A 16914-nucleotide genomic window follows, 5' to 3' on the forward strand; every position below is an offset into this window, starting at 1 on the left:
CAACACCTTCACTCATTCGGCAATGTCGCGAATCAACATCCCCCTCGAGGCTCTGACCTCTCGCCTTAATCTCGGATCCCGCTTTGAAGGGGTGCGGTCGCAGTCGCTGACGTCCCGATTCGCCAACCTCAAGCCCATCTCCGAGTTCCTGGATCTCAAGCGCCTCTCCAAGCCTGCGAATTTCGGGGAGGTTCAGAGCAGAGTCAATTACAACCTGTCATATTTCTCAAGCAACTATTTCGCAGTAGCCCTGATGCTCACAGTCTATAGCTTGCTTACCAATGTAGCATTGCTCTTTGACATGGTCTTCATGGGCGTTGGACTCTTTGCAATTAAAAAACTTGATGGTCGGGAGCTCGAGTTGGGCTTTGCTCGTCTTACCACCTCCCAACTATACACGGGCCTGTTCATCATCGGTGTGCCCGTCTTCATCTGGGCTTCCCCAATTGCAACAGCCTTATGGCTAGTCGGAGCCATCGGTGTGACTACACTTGGTCACGCATCCTTTATGGACAAACCGATCGATACAGCTTTTTCCGAGGAGGCGGTCTAGGTGGTCGGCCGCGAACTCCAAAAGATTCGCCCTTATGGGGAAGACCATCAGGGGCTCGCCCGGGGAAGAGAAGGAGTGGGTCGGACAGGCAGGCACAACAATGGGAAGAAGATAGACGATTTGAAGAAGTAGACAGCGATGAAGATGACGGTCAGGGTGTTGGGTTGGATGGGGCGTTCGTTAGCGATGAATTGCGGTTTACAGGTGCAAACTTGAATCAACGTTCACGTCGTCGACAGGTGTATGGTGATAGGATGTCCTCCGAGTCGTCTGGCGATGACTATGGCTCGGACCATGGAGCCAGCGGTACCATGCAGATCGCTCTTAGGGACAAGGAAGAATTATTGGTGCAAAAGGCTTTGGAACGCATACGTCGTGCACAGATGCTGGGGAGAACAAATGTTAAACTGAGCCAGCCTGAGATAGATGCTCTCGAACGCAAAAGAAGAAAGGATGAAGCTGAGAGTGCACGTAAGAAGCCAGAAATGAGAAACGCCGATCGACGTCGAAGCAGCGGTCAGTCTCGTGATGCATCTAGGGAACAAAAGTCTAGCAGGAGAAAGAGCAAAGGGTATTTTCCTGCCTATGATAGCGAATATTCATCCGGTTCCAGAAGAGCTACGCTTCCTGGTATTCTTGTCCCTGGTCCAGCCGGCGTGCCTGCGTATTCACCGCTGGGATATTACCCGCCAACCACAGCTCCACAGGGTGGATCATCGCGTTCGGGTTCTCGATCAGCAAGCTCGCACAGCCTCGCACAGGCTTCACCTCCGTTGCCTCGTGCACACAAACAGCGTTACTCCTCAGGTCCTGATCCTGCTCTGGCCTCGCCAGCACCTCGTTCACCACAGTCGTCGCGACGTCTTCCGGACGACCCGAACTGGATACCTCGGCCTCGCTCAGCATCTTCCGTATCCAGTCAACCCTACCCGCCAGATCAGTACATAGCATACTCGCCTCCGATTCCGCAGATACCGCATCAGTACAGCCAAGGCCGACGAATAGTGTCAAGTCCGCAGCCGGACCTACAATACCCTCGCATCAGGGGAGAGCCTCAGGCGCGCGCTTCCGAGCCTTCCGCGCTGCGCCGAGAACACTCTCGCCAATCGACTCCCGAGAGAAGTGAAAGCGAGGATATCAGCGCAAGTGATGATGACGAAGGTGACGGCGTTCAAGTAGACGTTGTACCTTACAGTGAAGGCTATGAAATCAGCGTGCGTCCTGAAGGCGCCCGGGAGAAGCAAAGAAGAGGCCAGCGATAAGCGTGTTCGGAGTTTTGGGGTTCCGGAGACAAATAAAGATAGGCTTGTATAGACGGCAGTTCACACACAGCGTTCCTTCGCTTGAACTTTGACATCGCTACCAAGCCAGCATGTTCTCCTTGACTTTATCCTGTGTCCTCTCATCCACCCCAATGCGCTTCAAATACTCATTCACTCCCCCATAAACATTGTGGAGATGTCCAGCTATCTCCTGCACAAAGCCGGCCGGACATGCAGCAAATTCCTCGCCCAATCCGATCCGCCTGATCTCCTCCATTCTCGACTCCTTCTCGCTTTCCAATTCGTTCTCACTAGCCGTGTAGTCCGCACTTATCGCTCCGAGTGGAACGTTCAACAACAACAGAAGGAGTATGACAACAAGGCCAGTCCTATCCTTTCCTTGGGTACAATGTATTAAAGCAGGGTAATTGCTTGATTCAGCAAGGACTGTGAATATCCCGCGGAGTTCCGAGGTGCCATGATCAAGGCTATCTTTCCCCAATCCAGTCAATCCGCGTTCAGCCATGACTTCGCGACCAAGAATAGCAATGGCCTCCACTCTATACCCTAACACCATGAGCCCCACGAGTTTGCTGAGGCTCAACCATCTGAGCTTCCAGAGCAGGGCGCGCGCGAAGGATCCGCCGTTCAGGTTGATCTCGTGGTATGTAATCCCCGGTATTTTTAGTGGCTCGGCCGCCTCGTCGTTAGCCGGAGCGAGAGCCGCTGAGGTGTGGAATTGAGCGTTTCGTTTTTTGGCTTGATCAAGGTGCTCGGTTGTGGAGCGCAGGTCGATGATGTTGTTGATGTGGTATTTTGAGGTCAGCGCTTCCCGATCCGATTTGGAGGCATTGTCCTATGCTCATTTCATTCAGCGTCACTTCTTCAAGGCAAGGTCTGACTTTCAAGACGGGTGTGAAGAGTGACCAGAGCCGTTTTCTACCAAAAGACATGTATTGCGACTCAGATTTGGGTAAGAAAAAGAAGTAAGTACTCGGGACTGTACGTACAGGGAGCGCGCTGCGGTAGATGCGGCCTTGTCGAAGACGGTCGTTGCCTTGTATTTCATTAATTGTCTGGGCAACGTCTCGGAAGTTGAGGATGTTCTGTAGGGAATCTGATGGCATGTCTGCTGCTGCTGCTGCTGCTGCTGCAGTAGGTTCAGAGGCGAAAGATCAGACTATAGGGCAACAAAGGAGATCGAGAACGAATTCCATCACGCCTGCGTATTGACAACTCGTAAAGCGCGGAAAGTGCGATCTCAAATTTCCGACTTCAGGGCTGCTAAGTACTCATGTGAGTGAACGAGAAATAGAACATGTTGCTACAGGGAGGATCAATCCTGGCACCCAGGCACCTTGCTGATTTTCAATCCCCTGCGCAATTCTCGATCAATTAATTGAAGGCCTGTGAATATGTAGAGTAGAGTATAATAAGTAGGGTAGGGATTCTCAACATCTGACTGATCGTGTTGCAACTTGCTGCTCGTAACTTGCTGCTGTTCACATCCAATGGCCATGCAGCCTCCACGTCATATTTGCCTGCTAGTGGCATCTGGAAATTAGGATCCCGCCGCTGCAACCTCAACTCGACTCTGAAATAGTAACGTTCGAAAACAATCGAACAGCCCGTCTTGCCTTTGTCCTCTGCGATCAATCCTGACCCTTGCAGGCATCGCATGGAGTCTCTACCCCCATTCCAGCCTAAACAAAACCAACGATATCATCTATAGCCAAACTTTGTACTCACATCATGACTTCCGCCAAGTCGCAGAAGCTCGAGGATCAAGGTGAGCAACGATGTGGAATCCTGACACGTGCTACTTTGTTGTAGGCTGACCTTCACAAGCCGCGACGGCCGCTCTATATGTAACAAAAGGCAAAGACAACAAGTCGCAAACAAAGCCGAGCAACTATCCCCTGGATGAACACAACAAACTCTCGGCTGCTAGTAAGTCCAGCCTCTGTTGCTCTTTCAACTTTGGACTGACCTCGTTCGCCAGGTGCGGCAACATCATTGAAGCATGCAGACCCGAAAGATTTACCGGCGTTTCCTGTTGTAGGCCTCGCCCACCCGGAATCCTCAGCAGGAGCCGCCGCAAGTCTAGCAAACAAAGACCATAAATCCTTCGAGTACTGGAAGCCGGGAGACATACCAGCTGCCAACAAGGCAGCAATGCTAGCCAAGGACTACAAAGCTGCTCCGTTGTGGCATCCAGAGCTGAGTGCCGCCGGCTCAAAAGCCGCGCTTCTCGCTCAAAGGGAGGGAGGAGACGTCAAGATCTGGAGACCCTCGCCAACTGACGCTGGAAACTCAGCAGCAGGTCAAGCGATGCGCATGAAAGGCTTGAGTCCTCAACTCGACTATGGTCATACTGAGGAAGGTGGCAGGAGAGCAATGATGGCGGCAACTCAATCGATGGCTAGCGGAAGAAAACGAGCTGGTTCTACGCCGATCGAACCAAGCTTATACCCAGATTCGAAGAATTCTGCGACAAATGCGCTGAAGGCAGCCACATCTGTTTCAAGAGCTGCTGGGAGAAGTCAGCCCGCACCACGTGCCCCAGCTGGCTCCACGATCAATGCCGCCAAGATACACAATGCAGCCATCACCAACCTTTCACGCGAGATGTACACGTCCCATCCCCCAGTTGCGCCGGAGGTGGAAGAGAAGAATAGACAAGCCGGCCTGCGCGCTGCAGCAATCTCAATGGCAAAGCAGATGTATGATGTTCAACAGAAAGCTATCGAGGCAGCGGCGGAGACCCGGCGATCTGATAGCTCATATGCTGCTACCAGCGTGCACAATCGTCCAGCCTCGGCTACACCAGAGGAACCGCATAACCCCCCGCAGTATGCCAACCTGCAGGAAGCGGCGCAGAAACTAGCAGCTGAGCGCCTCGCTAAGCTCCATGATGAGCATGCAGCGTACAGGACATATTATGGAACACAAGCTGCACCCCAGACCCACAAGCTGTCAATACGAGGTCGGGCTCGAAGGCGCGCATCCAGCGATGGCCAGGCAGATGACGAAGAGCGCTCCCAACAGATCAGGTCCGAAATGTCTCTGTTCACGGACAAACTAGCCCAGGTGGATGCAAAAAAGCGGCAAAAGGATAGGGATTCGCTCTTGGCTGCCGCTCAAAGAAATGTCAGAGCAAGCATGCATGGCATGGATGAAAAGGTCTTCAACGATACTGGTAAAGTTTCCCCAGCAATGATGGAGGACTGGGAAGAGAAGGCCAAGGCCAAGGCAAAAGCTGAAAGCTCCGCAAGAATGGTCAATCATGGCAAAGTCAACATAGGTGGTGGCAGGTACATGGACCAGTCGGAGATTGATGCGATCGCCGCCGCCAGAGTCCAGCCTACACTTGATGAGGTCACCGCAACTGCCGAGAAGCACCGCGCAAGAGACGAAGAACTTCGCCAGCAACAACTTGAGCGTGAACGGCTAGCTGCGGAGAAGAATCAGGACCAGAAGGAGCGTGATGCAAAGACCAAAGAGGATTGGAGGCGCTTCAAGGGTAAGTTGATTCCAGTTCTATTTTGGAATATATGCTAACGATCACCAGAGGAAGAAAAGCGAGAAGCTAGGGCTAGAAAGGAAGAGGAGAGAGCAAAGAAATCTGAAGAAAGGCGCCTTCGCGAGGCGGAGAAGCAGGAGAAGCGTAGAGTCAAGGAGACAAAGGTCGTCTCGGAAGTTCCAGTGGTGGTTGCGAACGAGGAGCCCAAGGAAGAGGCCGAGGAGGCCGATTCCGAAGCTGTGGTTGCTGGACCAGAACCACCAGTGCTCGACCCTATCCCTGCGACCACGCCTTTTGCTACCGATGATTCAAAGCCTGAGACTCTTCCAAGCGACGAAGAGAGGATCGATCCAACGTTTCTGCCAACATCTGAGTTGGAGCTCGTAAATGCCAGTCAGGCCAATCTGGCGCCAGCGTCTACGGAGGAGTCTGAGCTTGAACCAGTGTACACTGCGGACAGCGGTGGACATCTCGGTGGAAATGCGGAAGAAATAGCCAGACGTGTATTTTCAGCACCTGTTGAAGGAGAGCCCACAACAAGCACCTCATTGGGAAACACAAACACAGGTACTGAAGAGCTGGTTGAGAACACGTCCAATGCAAAGACGGCTCCTGTTGTAGGAGCAGAAACAGCCATGGCACCAGCAATCGAGACAGAGCCAACCCCCACCGTCACAGAGCCCTCGACGACAACAAAGCACGAGGCTCCTGTCGCAGCTAGAGTAGTTCCCACTATACCTGCGGCTACAACCGAAACAACGGTGAGCGGTCCTTCGACCTCGAAATCGATGAAAGACAAAGATACAGGTAAGGTCTCCTCCTGGCTCAAAACGAAATTCTCCCGCCGCGCCAGCAAACCCGCTAAGCCCGAGTCAACCACCGCACCCTCTGAGGGCAAAGGGAAAGGCTTCGTTGGTGGCGCAAATCTCACTGGCCCCGATGCTAGTAATACCAGCTCGGATCGCGGCGACTCCTCTATGCGCGAAGTCGCTCTTGCGGGCAAAGATCCTACCGCGACTACGACCGAAGCGCCCCTAGTGAGCCCAACCGCGAACGATGACCTTTATTCAGCGTCTACTCGTAGCCTTCACACTGGACCGACAGCTGCAGGCGCCCTTCAACGCGAATCTCTTTCCTCAGCCTCCATCAGCTCTCTCTCGAGTGACGAAGACACTCGCGGTCGTAGCGCCATACCACGAGAACGAGAGCCAATTACACAAAGTCAATTTGTGCACGAAGAGATCGACAAGGGCCACATCGATCCTGCTTTGACTCGCCATACGAAAGAATCGGAGAGCTCGACTGGTGGAGGCGAAGAATTTGAGGAAGCGAGGGATACCTTTGATACCGAGAAGTTGAATCCGCCGGCAGCTGGTGTTCTTGGTGGAACGGCGAGGAAGAGCGACAGTCCGGCGAGGGATTCGAAGTTTATGGAGGACTTGTGAATGGGGGAGTTGGAAGACGTTCGTGGGAAGAATGGCTGATTCGATACCTTAATCGTGCGATTGCAAGTTTTTCCTGAAGAGATATCTATGTCGTTGGATCAGGCAAGCAAATGATGTATAAGTTCCTTGTGCTTAATTTATATGCTAATGCAGAGAGCTACTTTCCTCTTCGTTCTTTCCTGTCAGTCAAAATCTCTATGCCTCACGCCATGCCAATAGGCGGAATTCTTTCCAAGTAGAGAGAGATCTTGACTGAGCATGACTGTAATTATGAGTGAACCTTTCCAAATTCGACTCAGAAATGATTCCTGACCGCCTATACGGCAACCAGTCACTTTCCTACTTGATGGCCCATTAGGATTATCCCATCTGCTCGACTTTCGCTGGTATATAACGCACGTCAAAAATCTTCCTTTTCAAGATACTGCGTCTATGCAGCTACCTCTCCCTTGGAATGCAATTCGAAACGCCGTGCCTGCAGTACGAAAAGACCGCTCTCAAAAGTTCTGCGCAGCAGGTGGTCTATAATGCCCCGTCCCAGCACCATCATGCCCTGCCGCTCCAACCGCATATGCATTCCCATTGACGCCATTCGTCGTCGTCCCGTTGGTGTATCCAGAATCCTCCATCATCGCACCCCCATTCTCTGCTTCTTTGCGACGCAGAAGCTCAGCGTTCGAGTGCTCCTGGGTGCTCCGGGCCGCCGGCAGCAAATCCACAAAGAAAGTAAGGACGTAGAAGGTAAAGACGAACGCGATGATCCATTCGAAAATGGCCGCGACGTTCTGTTCACCGTCGAACGTGGTGGCCGCGAAGATGATTGCAAAAACGACCTCCACGATAATGAATATGAGTTTGAGCCAGAAGGAGAGACGCAGGATCCGATGTTGGCGGAAATGCACGCCGAGGCGTTGGTACTCGGCGCAGATGAAGATGGCGCTGATGACGTAGCCAGCGATGAACAAGAGGAGGAAGCCGTCGTGCAGATGCGGGTGATGGAGAGTGTCGAAGATGGAGAGGAGGATCAGGCCGCAGGTTCCTGCGATGGCGAAGATGACTGCGATGATTGATCAGTATGAATGGATCTCGCAGTCCGGCTTGATACAGAGATGGGTGTCAGCGTACTGGACAAGCCGGACAGGACCTTCTCGGCCACGCCCAAATTCTGTGCCAAACGTCCTGTGTGTCGTAGCCAACGCTCTGATGCGAAGGAAAGGTCGAGGAAGACAGTGGTGACGCAGCAGCCTGCTATAAAGAGGGGTTTCAAACCCTGGGCGCCAATGTCGGAGATGTATGCTATGTGTTGATTGGCGCTCATTGAGGCGTAATGAGGGTGGCCTTCAAGCTCCCAGACAATTAACATGGCTAGAAGCATGGCTGAAGATATTTTAGCCCAAAGTATTCCCCGTCAAAGTGAATGTGAAGGGGTGGTTTAGAAACCCTTGGACTTACCCAGCCAGGTGCAAGCGCTCACCAGAGGCAGTATCCATACAAAGGCGTATTTCAAGAAACTCGGTATAGCCATGTGGGAGCAGTGTGCGCGACTTGGCAGGGAGACGCGTAGGAGGTAAATGTGTCGGGTGAGAGGGGATTGTGGACGCCTCAGACAATGGCTTTTATATATTGAAATGAATAAATGTGAGGAGATAGAATTGAAGAGGAAGGTGAAAGGTTACTCGGTAAAGGAAAGTAAAGGTAAGGAAAGTAAAGGAGGGTAAGTTATAAGAATAAGAAACAAAGTCATACACTCATTCCCTGGCAAGTTTCGGCTTCGGATGCGCTTTCAACTTTCCCATTCATGGAGAAAAAAAACCTTATGACGTCATGATTAGTCGGCCCGTCGGGAAGTCCGGATGTGAAGCTTGAGCTCTAATCAATCTTACCGAGCGTACCTTGCCTAAGGTAAAGTACTTTATAAAGTACTCAACTCGTATGATCGTAACAAACCAAGGAACCACTCAAATTCAAGACATGCCACAATTCTGCAACTTCAATCAAATCAATAAGAGCAGATAGTGGAGTATGTCAAGATACCAGATCAAATTGACAATTCTCTTGCCAAGCTCTGCATGACCGTTCCTCTTATTGACTGGTAGTCGTACGTCCACCAAGCAGTGTGCAAGGAATCTCTTCGTGGCCTGAATCATACACTGTTCCAAGATTGCCCGTCCAAGTTCAGTCGAGCTTTGGCGGCAGTCCCTCCAAGATGTCGGGCGACTGCTCCCTCTGCTTCCGGAGAGTACTGGGTGTGTCCTGGCCGGCCGCGAAAGAGGCATTTCCACAAGTCTTCCTTACCAACCACCTCACCACTGCTTGAACCTTTGGCAAGAAGATTTCCAAGTAGGCTTTCTTCCAACTCCATAGTATTCGCCGCATCAATCTTGTGTTCCAGATTCGCTTCTTCGCTCCTCCCCGTTTTGGCACGTGAGCGACCCATGTGCGCCAACCGCCGGGTCACGGATATGTCATAGATTGATTTTTCCACCGTGTCTTCCACAATATACATCCACACTGTAGTCACCTGGTGCTGTCCAATTCGATGCACCCTCGCAATCGCTCTGGATTACAATGTCAAGTTAGCATTGCCTACTTGAGACTCGAAAAATACATACTGCAGCTCGATCGCTGTGTTTATCAGCGGCTCGCAAAGGAAGACGTGTGTAGCATTGACCAGGTTGAGGCCAGAAGATGATGCCTTGGCGTGGAGGAAGAAGCATTCCTTCTATTACACAATATCAGTATTTCGCCTTCCGTGTCATCTGTCCTCCAAGACATACGCTAGGGTCGGTCATGAACTTCTGTACCCCATCTTTTCGGTCGATGCCTGTAAAATCGATTCGAAATTGAGTAAAGGCTCTTGCCAAAACATCCAGGAAGTCTCGATACTGAGAAAAGACAATGGACTTAGCGCCCGGATCGTGCTCTCGAATCCACAATATGTGTCGGGCGATGGTATCGATCTTCGTTCCAAATGAGCCGCCGAGGTCAATATTTTTAATCTGATGAAGGACCGTGTCGCGAATTCCAGAATATATTGCAGATTCTTCCATGCCGTTCGCCACCCTGACTTCCGTTTCTTTCTCCTGCGCTTCTTCCTGCATGCTAAGCTGTTGCGGTTTGTAACTACACTCCAATCAGCCCCTTAACGATGATTATGCACAATGAGACTCGTGAATACGTACGTAATTTGATGAAAATCGTTCCTCGTCAGATGCTTTTTACACGTTGGGCAATTTCTATGAGATCCCCACCAGAGACGGACACACTCGACACAGTAGGAATGTCCACATGAGGTCAAGATACCCACTTCAAATGGCTGCTGGCATATTATGCACAGTCTCTGACTTTCGACATTGGTGGCTTCATCCCGTAAATGCACGAGATAGCGGCCTTTAGACTTCAACATTGCAATGCGAGCTTTTGTACGAGATTCGGATGCTTTTTTATCAAGCAGAATACCATTGCGAGCTTCTTCGCTCAGGTCTTCCTCGTAAGGAGCCACCGTGTCTGAGATATGTTGTAGTTGTCGGTAATAATCAAGCCGCAGGTTCATGGTGTCTTTGAATAACTCGATTTCCTGATCTAGACCTGCCACTGCCTTCGTTTGTCCCGCTGAAATTTGATGCAAATATTCCAATGCGACGTTGATTAGCAATAGCTCTGCCGCTGCTCGAGAACTGCCTTTCTCAGTCGCTCCCCGGAGAGTGGTCTTAAGTTCACGAAGCTCTGTTATCATGCCCCTAACAGACCCTACGTCCTTCGCAGGCTTAAGTCGATTTCGGGTGGACAAGAGCTTAAGTAATAGCTCGGGAGAATGACCCTTGCCCTCCTTAGCTTGCTTTGAGGCAACACTCATCTCGTGTTTGATAAGTTCATTATCCTGACCGGTCAAAACGTCGTGACGGTCCGCAATGAGGGCCTTCAAAGCGTCGACGTACACATAAACCTAGAGTGAAATCAGTAGAAGTCAACAAACTGGGCGCTGGCGCCCTGCAACACACCTCGTCTTGTCGTTTCGTCGAGGTCTCGTATTCGTCTCCTTGAAGATCAGCCTCCTCTTCATCGACAAGCGTAAGAAGTAGAAGTTGAATTGTCTTCTCCCGCCATTCGTTGATTTGCTTTGCTTGATTCTGCATGATCGCGATCATACTCTCCAGTCTCTCAAAAATACTTCTAGATTCAATGCCCCCTCGATTTTTGAGTGGCGAGATCTCTGGGATGTTGACTAGGGATTTTGCGTTAACCTTTTCATTAACCCTGCTCATCAGCATTTCAGCCTTGGTGTGGGCTTCTCGCAGTAACTCTTTGCGTAGGATCTTTGCCCTTTCATATGTCATTTCTTCTTTTCTTTGCAGCTCAGAAAACTCTTCTGACTCGGGTTTGATCCTCGTTTCATCGGTCTTTAGTTGGTAATAAGCATTAGCAACAAAGAAGGTACACATATGCTCAATCTCGATAGCTGTGTATGATTTGAGGTTAGCTTTACATCTCCAGGCGCAGTTTCAGTCAGAACAACAAATCATTAGGCAAATTTTGTGAATATGTACATACCTGCACGCAGTCTTTGTCGGTGGGGTCCGGTACGTATGACTGTCGCTGATTCCATTTCGTCACTCTTTTCCATGGCCTCTTCAGTCATGCTCAGCCGATCAATCTCAGCTTTCAATTGCCCCCTGCAATCATGGACGATTGACTTGGCATCTTCGAGGGTGTGCGACCAGATTTCTAAGGCTTTCTCGCTCTGTTCAGCATGTTCAAGGATCTGCCCCCTTCGTGCTTGAGATAATAAAAGCTGATAAGGGTTTAAGGGTCAGCAGGGTTTTGCAAGGTGAAATCGGTGCCCAGATTTGAGTCGTAAGACAGGGCCGCAAAGCACAGTCGGGAGCATGAACCCTTCAGCTCCCGAATATTTAAGCAAGGGATCACTTGGGGCTTTGCGTACCGTGCGTTCTTCCAAGCGAACCGCAATATCATTTTGTTCTATCATGACCTCAAGAACTTCCCCAACAGTACGCAGAGGTCCTTTACCACTACCTAGGGCCCGCCTGTTGCGGGCTCCAACCTCAGGATGAAGACAAGTCTGTCGTAGTCTAATCAGCCAACTGCGCATTTTCTCGACGGTAGCAGGTAAATTAGGATTCCAATCGTCTATTCGTGGGGTTCCATCCAGGTTTAAGCCACAATCCTCGGCCATTTGCCCAAATATCGTCGAATAATGCTGTTCTTCAATTTGCGTGAACGGTACGGTGACAACCACCCGTCTCTGCGGCGGCAATTGGATGTCATCTTTGATCTGATCTTTCGTGTGGCGGAGAGCAAGGGTACGAAAAATTTGCTTGAAAACGTTCCTATGCCGCATGACAAGGCTTTCCCACACATGTGTAGGAAAATCACAATATGGTTTGTAGCACAAAAAATCGACAAGCCCGAAGAGATCCCTCGCATCTTTCTTTACCGGAGTGCCGCTAACGCACCTATGAAGATTTCGGAATCAGAACTCCTTCGAGACAAGAACCCGAGTAACGGAACAGCCCGAAAGGGCACAAGGCAAAATTCGCTCTCGCTGTGGTATGGGTTAAGAAACGACTGCTCGGGAATGTACATACCAAGCTATGTCTCTGGGTATGAGTTTCGCAACCTTAGCAGCGTTGGAGACTCCGCTCTCTACCATTTGAGCTTCATCTAGCACTACTCGCCACCAATAGATATGTGTGAGCGGAGAGAGCCTCTTCTCGTACCTTTTCTGGTGGCGTAGACTCCGGTCAGGCGTCTCAGCGTAGTGAATCTCTCTGGTGAGTACATTATAGGTTGTCAAAACAACATCATGTTGCGTGCACCGCAACATTAGCGCTTCATGATCGCTTTTGCCAGCCTCGACTCGCAGTCCTTCGTAGACAAACACACTGAGACTGGGAGCAAGACCTTGCAGTTCGTTTTTCCATTGTTGAAGTATAGCAGGGGGTGTGATGATAAGTGTCGCGGAGCACCGTGGTAATTCCTTTGGCGAAGGAGACTGCCTAGCCGGATTTACCGGATTTAACAGCAGTAATGCCACCAACTCCACCGTCTTGCCCAGTCCAGTCTCTTCTGCGAGTATACCCCCCTTTGGTTCGGAGCCCATGTGTACTGGTACTAGATCATCGGTTGTCGCCATGCCCCAAAAATTGCTGACAAGGCATTGCCTGCCGTCCCCATCGGTAGTGTGTACAAATCCATGAGGGAGCTTTGGGAGCTCTTCAGGAGACTCATGGGCTTCTACGGCTCCTTCTCGCCAGAGAAGCCATTGAACGGCCCTCTTCTGGAAAGGATACAGCTCACACTGAAGTTGCTCAATTGACGGGACATCTGGCGCCACCCCATCACTTTTAGGCACATGAACGTTATCGTAAAAGTCCCGAGGAGACCAGGAATCCGTCTTTTCCGGTAGACTCTCAGGTGCGCAGATGTCTAGTATGTCGTTTCGAGATATACCGATGCTGTCAGACAAGCTCCTTGCATTGCGCACTAAAATCCTGACGCAAAGATCGAGCGTGTAATCACGTGCGTCAAGTTCGAAGCCCGATCTTTTCGCACCATGGTCAAAGCCCAGTGATTTAGAGAGTGTGCAATTGCTCCTCAATGTTTTTTTCGGTTGCCGGCGACTGGGAGGGTTTGTGGCTATCTGCAATACCTCTAACGTCTGCGGATCAATGCTTGAACGGATCACTTCGTCGAAAAGGGCAAGACCGTGCACCGTGGTGATCCGACATGAGTATTCTCCATCAGTCCTTTCAGCGAACCGTTCAAGCCGCACCTGGTGCTCTTTGTCGTTCTCGTCTGGAGAGGGCGATGGATATGACTCGCTTGGGCTTTTCCGAAATGCCTGATCCAAACTTAGTCCGTGCAGACTCTCGAATTCAAGCATAATCTCACCAAGTAAATATCCACCCGAGCAAGAGTCAAGTAGTCATTTGAATCATACGAGTGAAGGGGCGTCTGTGACGCATTCGGCCCTGTCAATTTTCGCCTTTTCTTTGATCGTTCGGACTCTGGTTCTGAGGGTTCTGAGGAGGATAAATTTCGTCCATCAAGCAAGGCAACAAGGTTCTCCGGCACTTGCTCTGGGTGTATGTTCAGTAACTCAACAGCTCCTGTAGCTGAACGATGGTTACTGACCATCCGAGCGCAGCTGTATACTGGAGTGCCTCATGGTGAGAAGTATCAAGCTTGATGCATGACCGCGCGCGACCTTTTTTGCTATAAACGAAGCAAGTAAGCACCGCGCAAATAGCAGGCGGTCACCTAGGACATTATCTCGGAAGGAATCGTCGCTGATGACGATGGCCAGGACTTAGCATTTTGCGCTAGCTTAACACCGAAACTCAATCCTAATGTAGATACCATTATTACTCTCACCGTGGCCTACATATTCTCCTACCCATAGCATAGCATAGACCTCATCAATTAAATCCTAGTTACACACCACCACATAATTCGCTCTGGCATAGTTCTAACATGAATCTCGATACACAGGACACGAACATGTCCACAAAGGCTCCCAATTCCAATATCGAAGTACGGGGCCTGGTATGCTTGTGTAGCGAGTTTACAGTAGCACACAACCCGTTGTGATCAATTCTTCCTATATGTGGGGAACCAGGACAAGAAAAGAAATACTAAAGACGGCGTCCGGAAACGGCCTAAGCTACAACCATGCTAAAACAGCCACAGCAGCGCCTACAGCGCCCATAATTGAGCCCCAGACCTGAGCTGCGCCGGTGGACGCGTGAGTTGCAGAGCTTGAGGTTGATGCCATCTTGGACGATGAGGACCCTGGATTTTGTCAGCTGTCAAATAGATAGTCTGAGGCAGAGTCAAAACGCGGTATTCTGGATACGACCCCAATCTCCCCTCTGCAGTTCAATAATAAAGTGCTACTGCCGCGAGAAACAGGGCGTCAGATCGGAACGCGGACAGAAAGATTGCAGGATCTTGGCCACACACTGTGAATCACCGGTTTTGAAACCAGTAAAAGACTCCAGGATGCCGTTGTTCGGGATGCAGCAGATATTGCAATATATGATGCTTCGTGGGGAGTATGAAGGGAACGGGCCCAAAAGATTGCGATCCAGAGGGAGTAGTAACAAGAGAACACCACTCACCAGTAGCAGATGTACTAGTAGTAGAACCCCCTGTGGCAGAACTCGATGATGTGGTCTCGGCACCAGAGACAGCGCTTGTTGTGACCGCAGACGCAGCGGTACTCCCGCCTGCACTGGCGGCACTGTTGCCCCCGCCTACGGCAGAGCTGACTGCTGCGGTGGCACTAGCAGACGCGGGACAACTTGCTGCAGATGGCAGCTTTACGTTGACACTATATAAGATGATAGTCAGCGGATCGAGTTTTTGTGAATTCTAGGAGAGGCGAAAGATATTTGCGATTTGAGCTGCTAAGACTTACGTATCACAAAATTGAACGGCGACATTGAGCGTTCCTGTGCAGTTGGATGAGTATGATGCCTAGTGATTGCGACTTTTGGATGAGAAATGCCCACTTTGTTGATCGGATGGAGAGCACTTCTATTCGCATTTAAATTAGAGTCATATGTTCCTAAGCTATAATTGAATAGTAGCTACCGTTGCAATACAGCATGAGATCCCACTTATCCATGAATCATCGGCACATATGCATGAGGGGTTTAGTTTGCACGAACTGGGCAAACTTGAAGCACAAGGTTTGGCACAATCAGGTAGGTCTTGAAGTTGGGCTGCGCAGAGGGTAGCGAGCCCGACCAAGGTGGTCTGGATCAGGAGCTTCATTTCTTTCAACCGGGTTGTTACATGTGAAAGAAAGATAATTCTTGATAACCAGAAGCAGAAGCAGATTTACCAGTCCTGTGTTTTGATATCCCTTGGTCGATTTCCAAGGCCAACCTAAACCTCGCACTAGGCCTTTAGTCAGTATTTAAGCTTTCTTACACCACCAAATCAGCTAGCAGTAAGAATCAGTTCGCGATACCTTTAAAATAATTCATATTAATAATAAACCTAAGATATTCTATAGAATGGTCAACTAAAAGATTAAATTCGTTAATGCAAGTATTATTCGCTAAAATAGACACACTTTGATCACTGTCTGAGGCCATATCCGATACAAGCATTTGGCTTTGTTAATGTCGCGCCGTCGCGGGAGCTATTGGCCGTGAAAACCGGCACCGATTAAGGGGTCTGGGGGTGAGACCAAAAGGGCGAGCAGTAGGTTTTAAGCTCATCCGCTAATCAATGGCTCATGCTAAGGTATTTCCGAACCCTGGACTCAAAGGCCTAGACCAAGCTGTCCATGATTTGCCTTTAGCCTTTTATTGAAAAGCTTGCTTTCTCAATCTCAAGACTGAAATCACAAAATGTTCGACAACCATGAAAATAAGGTTGATCAATCAGGTCCTCCCATTCCGCTAATTTCACGCTAAAACTTATCTTAGGTACGGTGTTTCTTTTTTCTAAGCTAAACGCGGGTACGTCCTAAAGAGAAAGCTGAGTAAGAACTTCAAAATCTCGAAATCTATCTTCTTTAACTCCTTTCGTGATAAGTACAATATGATAATAAAGTGAGTCTATAGAGTTGTAGAATTACTTATACACTCTCAAATAATGTAGCATAGACGAAATTTGATAAAGTGTTTGTAAAGATATACTAAGAGTAACAATTCTACCAGTTAGAAGCAATCTAATTATTCGCGGACTCTCTGAATATGAGGGCTTCGAGCTTACTTCGGCAGCCCGTTCGGCCGCAGTTCTCGGAGAGCTCTCAGAGAGTCCCCGAATAATTAGAGTGATTTAGTGGTGGATCATGGGTATGTAAGGCAGTGTCTTCCCACGGTATCGACAAGCTTTCCGCTACTGGGTAGCCCCGCGCCCCAGCACATATCAAACTTTAAATCTTGAAGTTAGACTATCCGTGCCTTGTTGACTAAGTACGGTCCGCACCTATGTGACTTAAGGAGTATGCATTCAGAGATCAGCAGAGTAAGGTCGAGGGGTACTATAGTAGTAATGTAGGTAGTACTCTACCAGTGTGATGTCACTGCCCGAGCCGTTTGATAAAAGAGACTGGGGATTGGGGTGGTGGGGTTCGCTCTTCGGAGGAACCTC

The 16914-nt window shown here is 49.9% G+C and overlaps 6 protein-coding genes across 6 annotated transcripts; 2 read left to right on the plus strand and 4 right to left on the minus strand.

Moving 5' to 3' along the window:
• Positions 1-22: 22 nt before the first annotated feature.
• Positions 23-1815, plus strand: HO133_008718 (uncharacterized protein; the record flags this gene model as incomplete). Its single annotated transcript, XM_037299582.1, has 2 exons — positions 23-494; positions 554-1815. The coding sequence occupies 2 exons, from the start codon at positions 23-25 to the stop codon at positions 1813-1815; spliced, it is 1734 nt and encodes a 577-aa protein (XP_037155583.1).
• A 97-nt stretch (positions 1816-1912) lies between these two features.
• Positions 1913-2942, minus strand: HO133_008719 (uncharacterized protein; the record flags this gene model as incomplete). Its single annotated transcript, XM_037299583.1, has 2 exons — positions 1913-2671; positions 2826-2942. The coding sequence occupies 2 exons, from the start codon at positions 2940-2942 to the stop codon at positions 1913-1915; spliced, it is 876 nt and encodes a 291-aa protein (XP_037155584.1).
• Positions 2943-3567: 625 nt separating this feature from the next.
• On the plus strand, positions 3568-6783 carry HO133_008720 (uncharacterized protein; the record flags this gene model as incomplete). Its single annotated transcript, XM_037299584.1, has 4 exons — positions 3568-3604; positions 3664-3765; positions 3818-5338; positions 5387-6783. The coding sequence occupies 4 exons, from the start codon at positions 3568-3570 to the stop codon at positions 6781-6783; spliced, it is 3057 nt and encodes a 1018-aa protein (XP_037155585.1).
• Positions 6784-7280: 497 nt separating this feature from the next.
• Positions 7281-8308, minus strand: HO133_008721 (uncharacterized protein; the record flags this gene model as incomplete). Its single annotated transcript, XM_037299585.1, has 3 exons — positions 7281-7840; positions 7909-8160; positions 8236-8308. 3 exons carry the CDS (start codon positions 8306-8308, stop codon positions 7281-7283), a joined length of 885 nt encoding a protein of 294 aa, XP_037155586.1.
• A 618-nt stretch (positions 8309-8926) lies between these two features.
• Positions 8927-13972, minus strand: HO133_008722 (uncharacterized protein; the record flags this gene model as incomplete). Its single annotated transcript, XM_037299586.1, has 11 exons — positions 8927-9341; positions 9396-9505; positions 9561-9906; positions 9966-9986; positions 10050-10729; positions 10785-11242; positions 11335-11575; positions 11726-12257; positions 12390-13645; positions 13696-13883; positions 13939-13972. The coding sequence occupies 11 exons, from the start codon at positions 13970-13972 to the stop codon at positions 8927-8929; spliced, it is 4281 nt and encodes a 1426-aa protein (XP_037155587.1).
• A 495-nt stretch (positions 13973-14467) lies between these two features.
• Positions 14468-15248, minus strand: HO133_008723 (uncharacterized protein; the record flags this gene model as incomplete). The annotated part of the gene is made up of 3 exons (XM_037299587.1): positions 14468-14595; positions 14925-15077; positions 15224-15248. 3 exons carry the CDS (start codon positions 15246-15248, stop codon positions 14468-14470), a joined length of 306 nt encoding a protein of 101 aa, XP_037155588.1.
• Positions 15249-16914: the final 1666 nt, after the last annotated feature.

This window comes from Letharia lupina, assembly GCF_014066315.1.
Source record: "Letharia lupina isolate WasteWater1 chromosome Unknown contig_5, whole genome shotgun sequence".
Classification (NCBI taxonomy): Eukaryota; Fungi; Ascomycota; class Lecanoromycetes; order Lecanorales; family Parmeliaceae; genus Letharia; species Letharia lupina.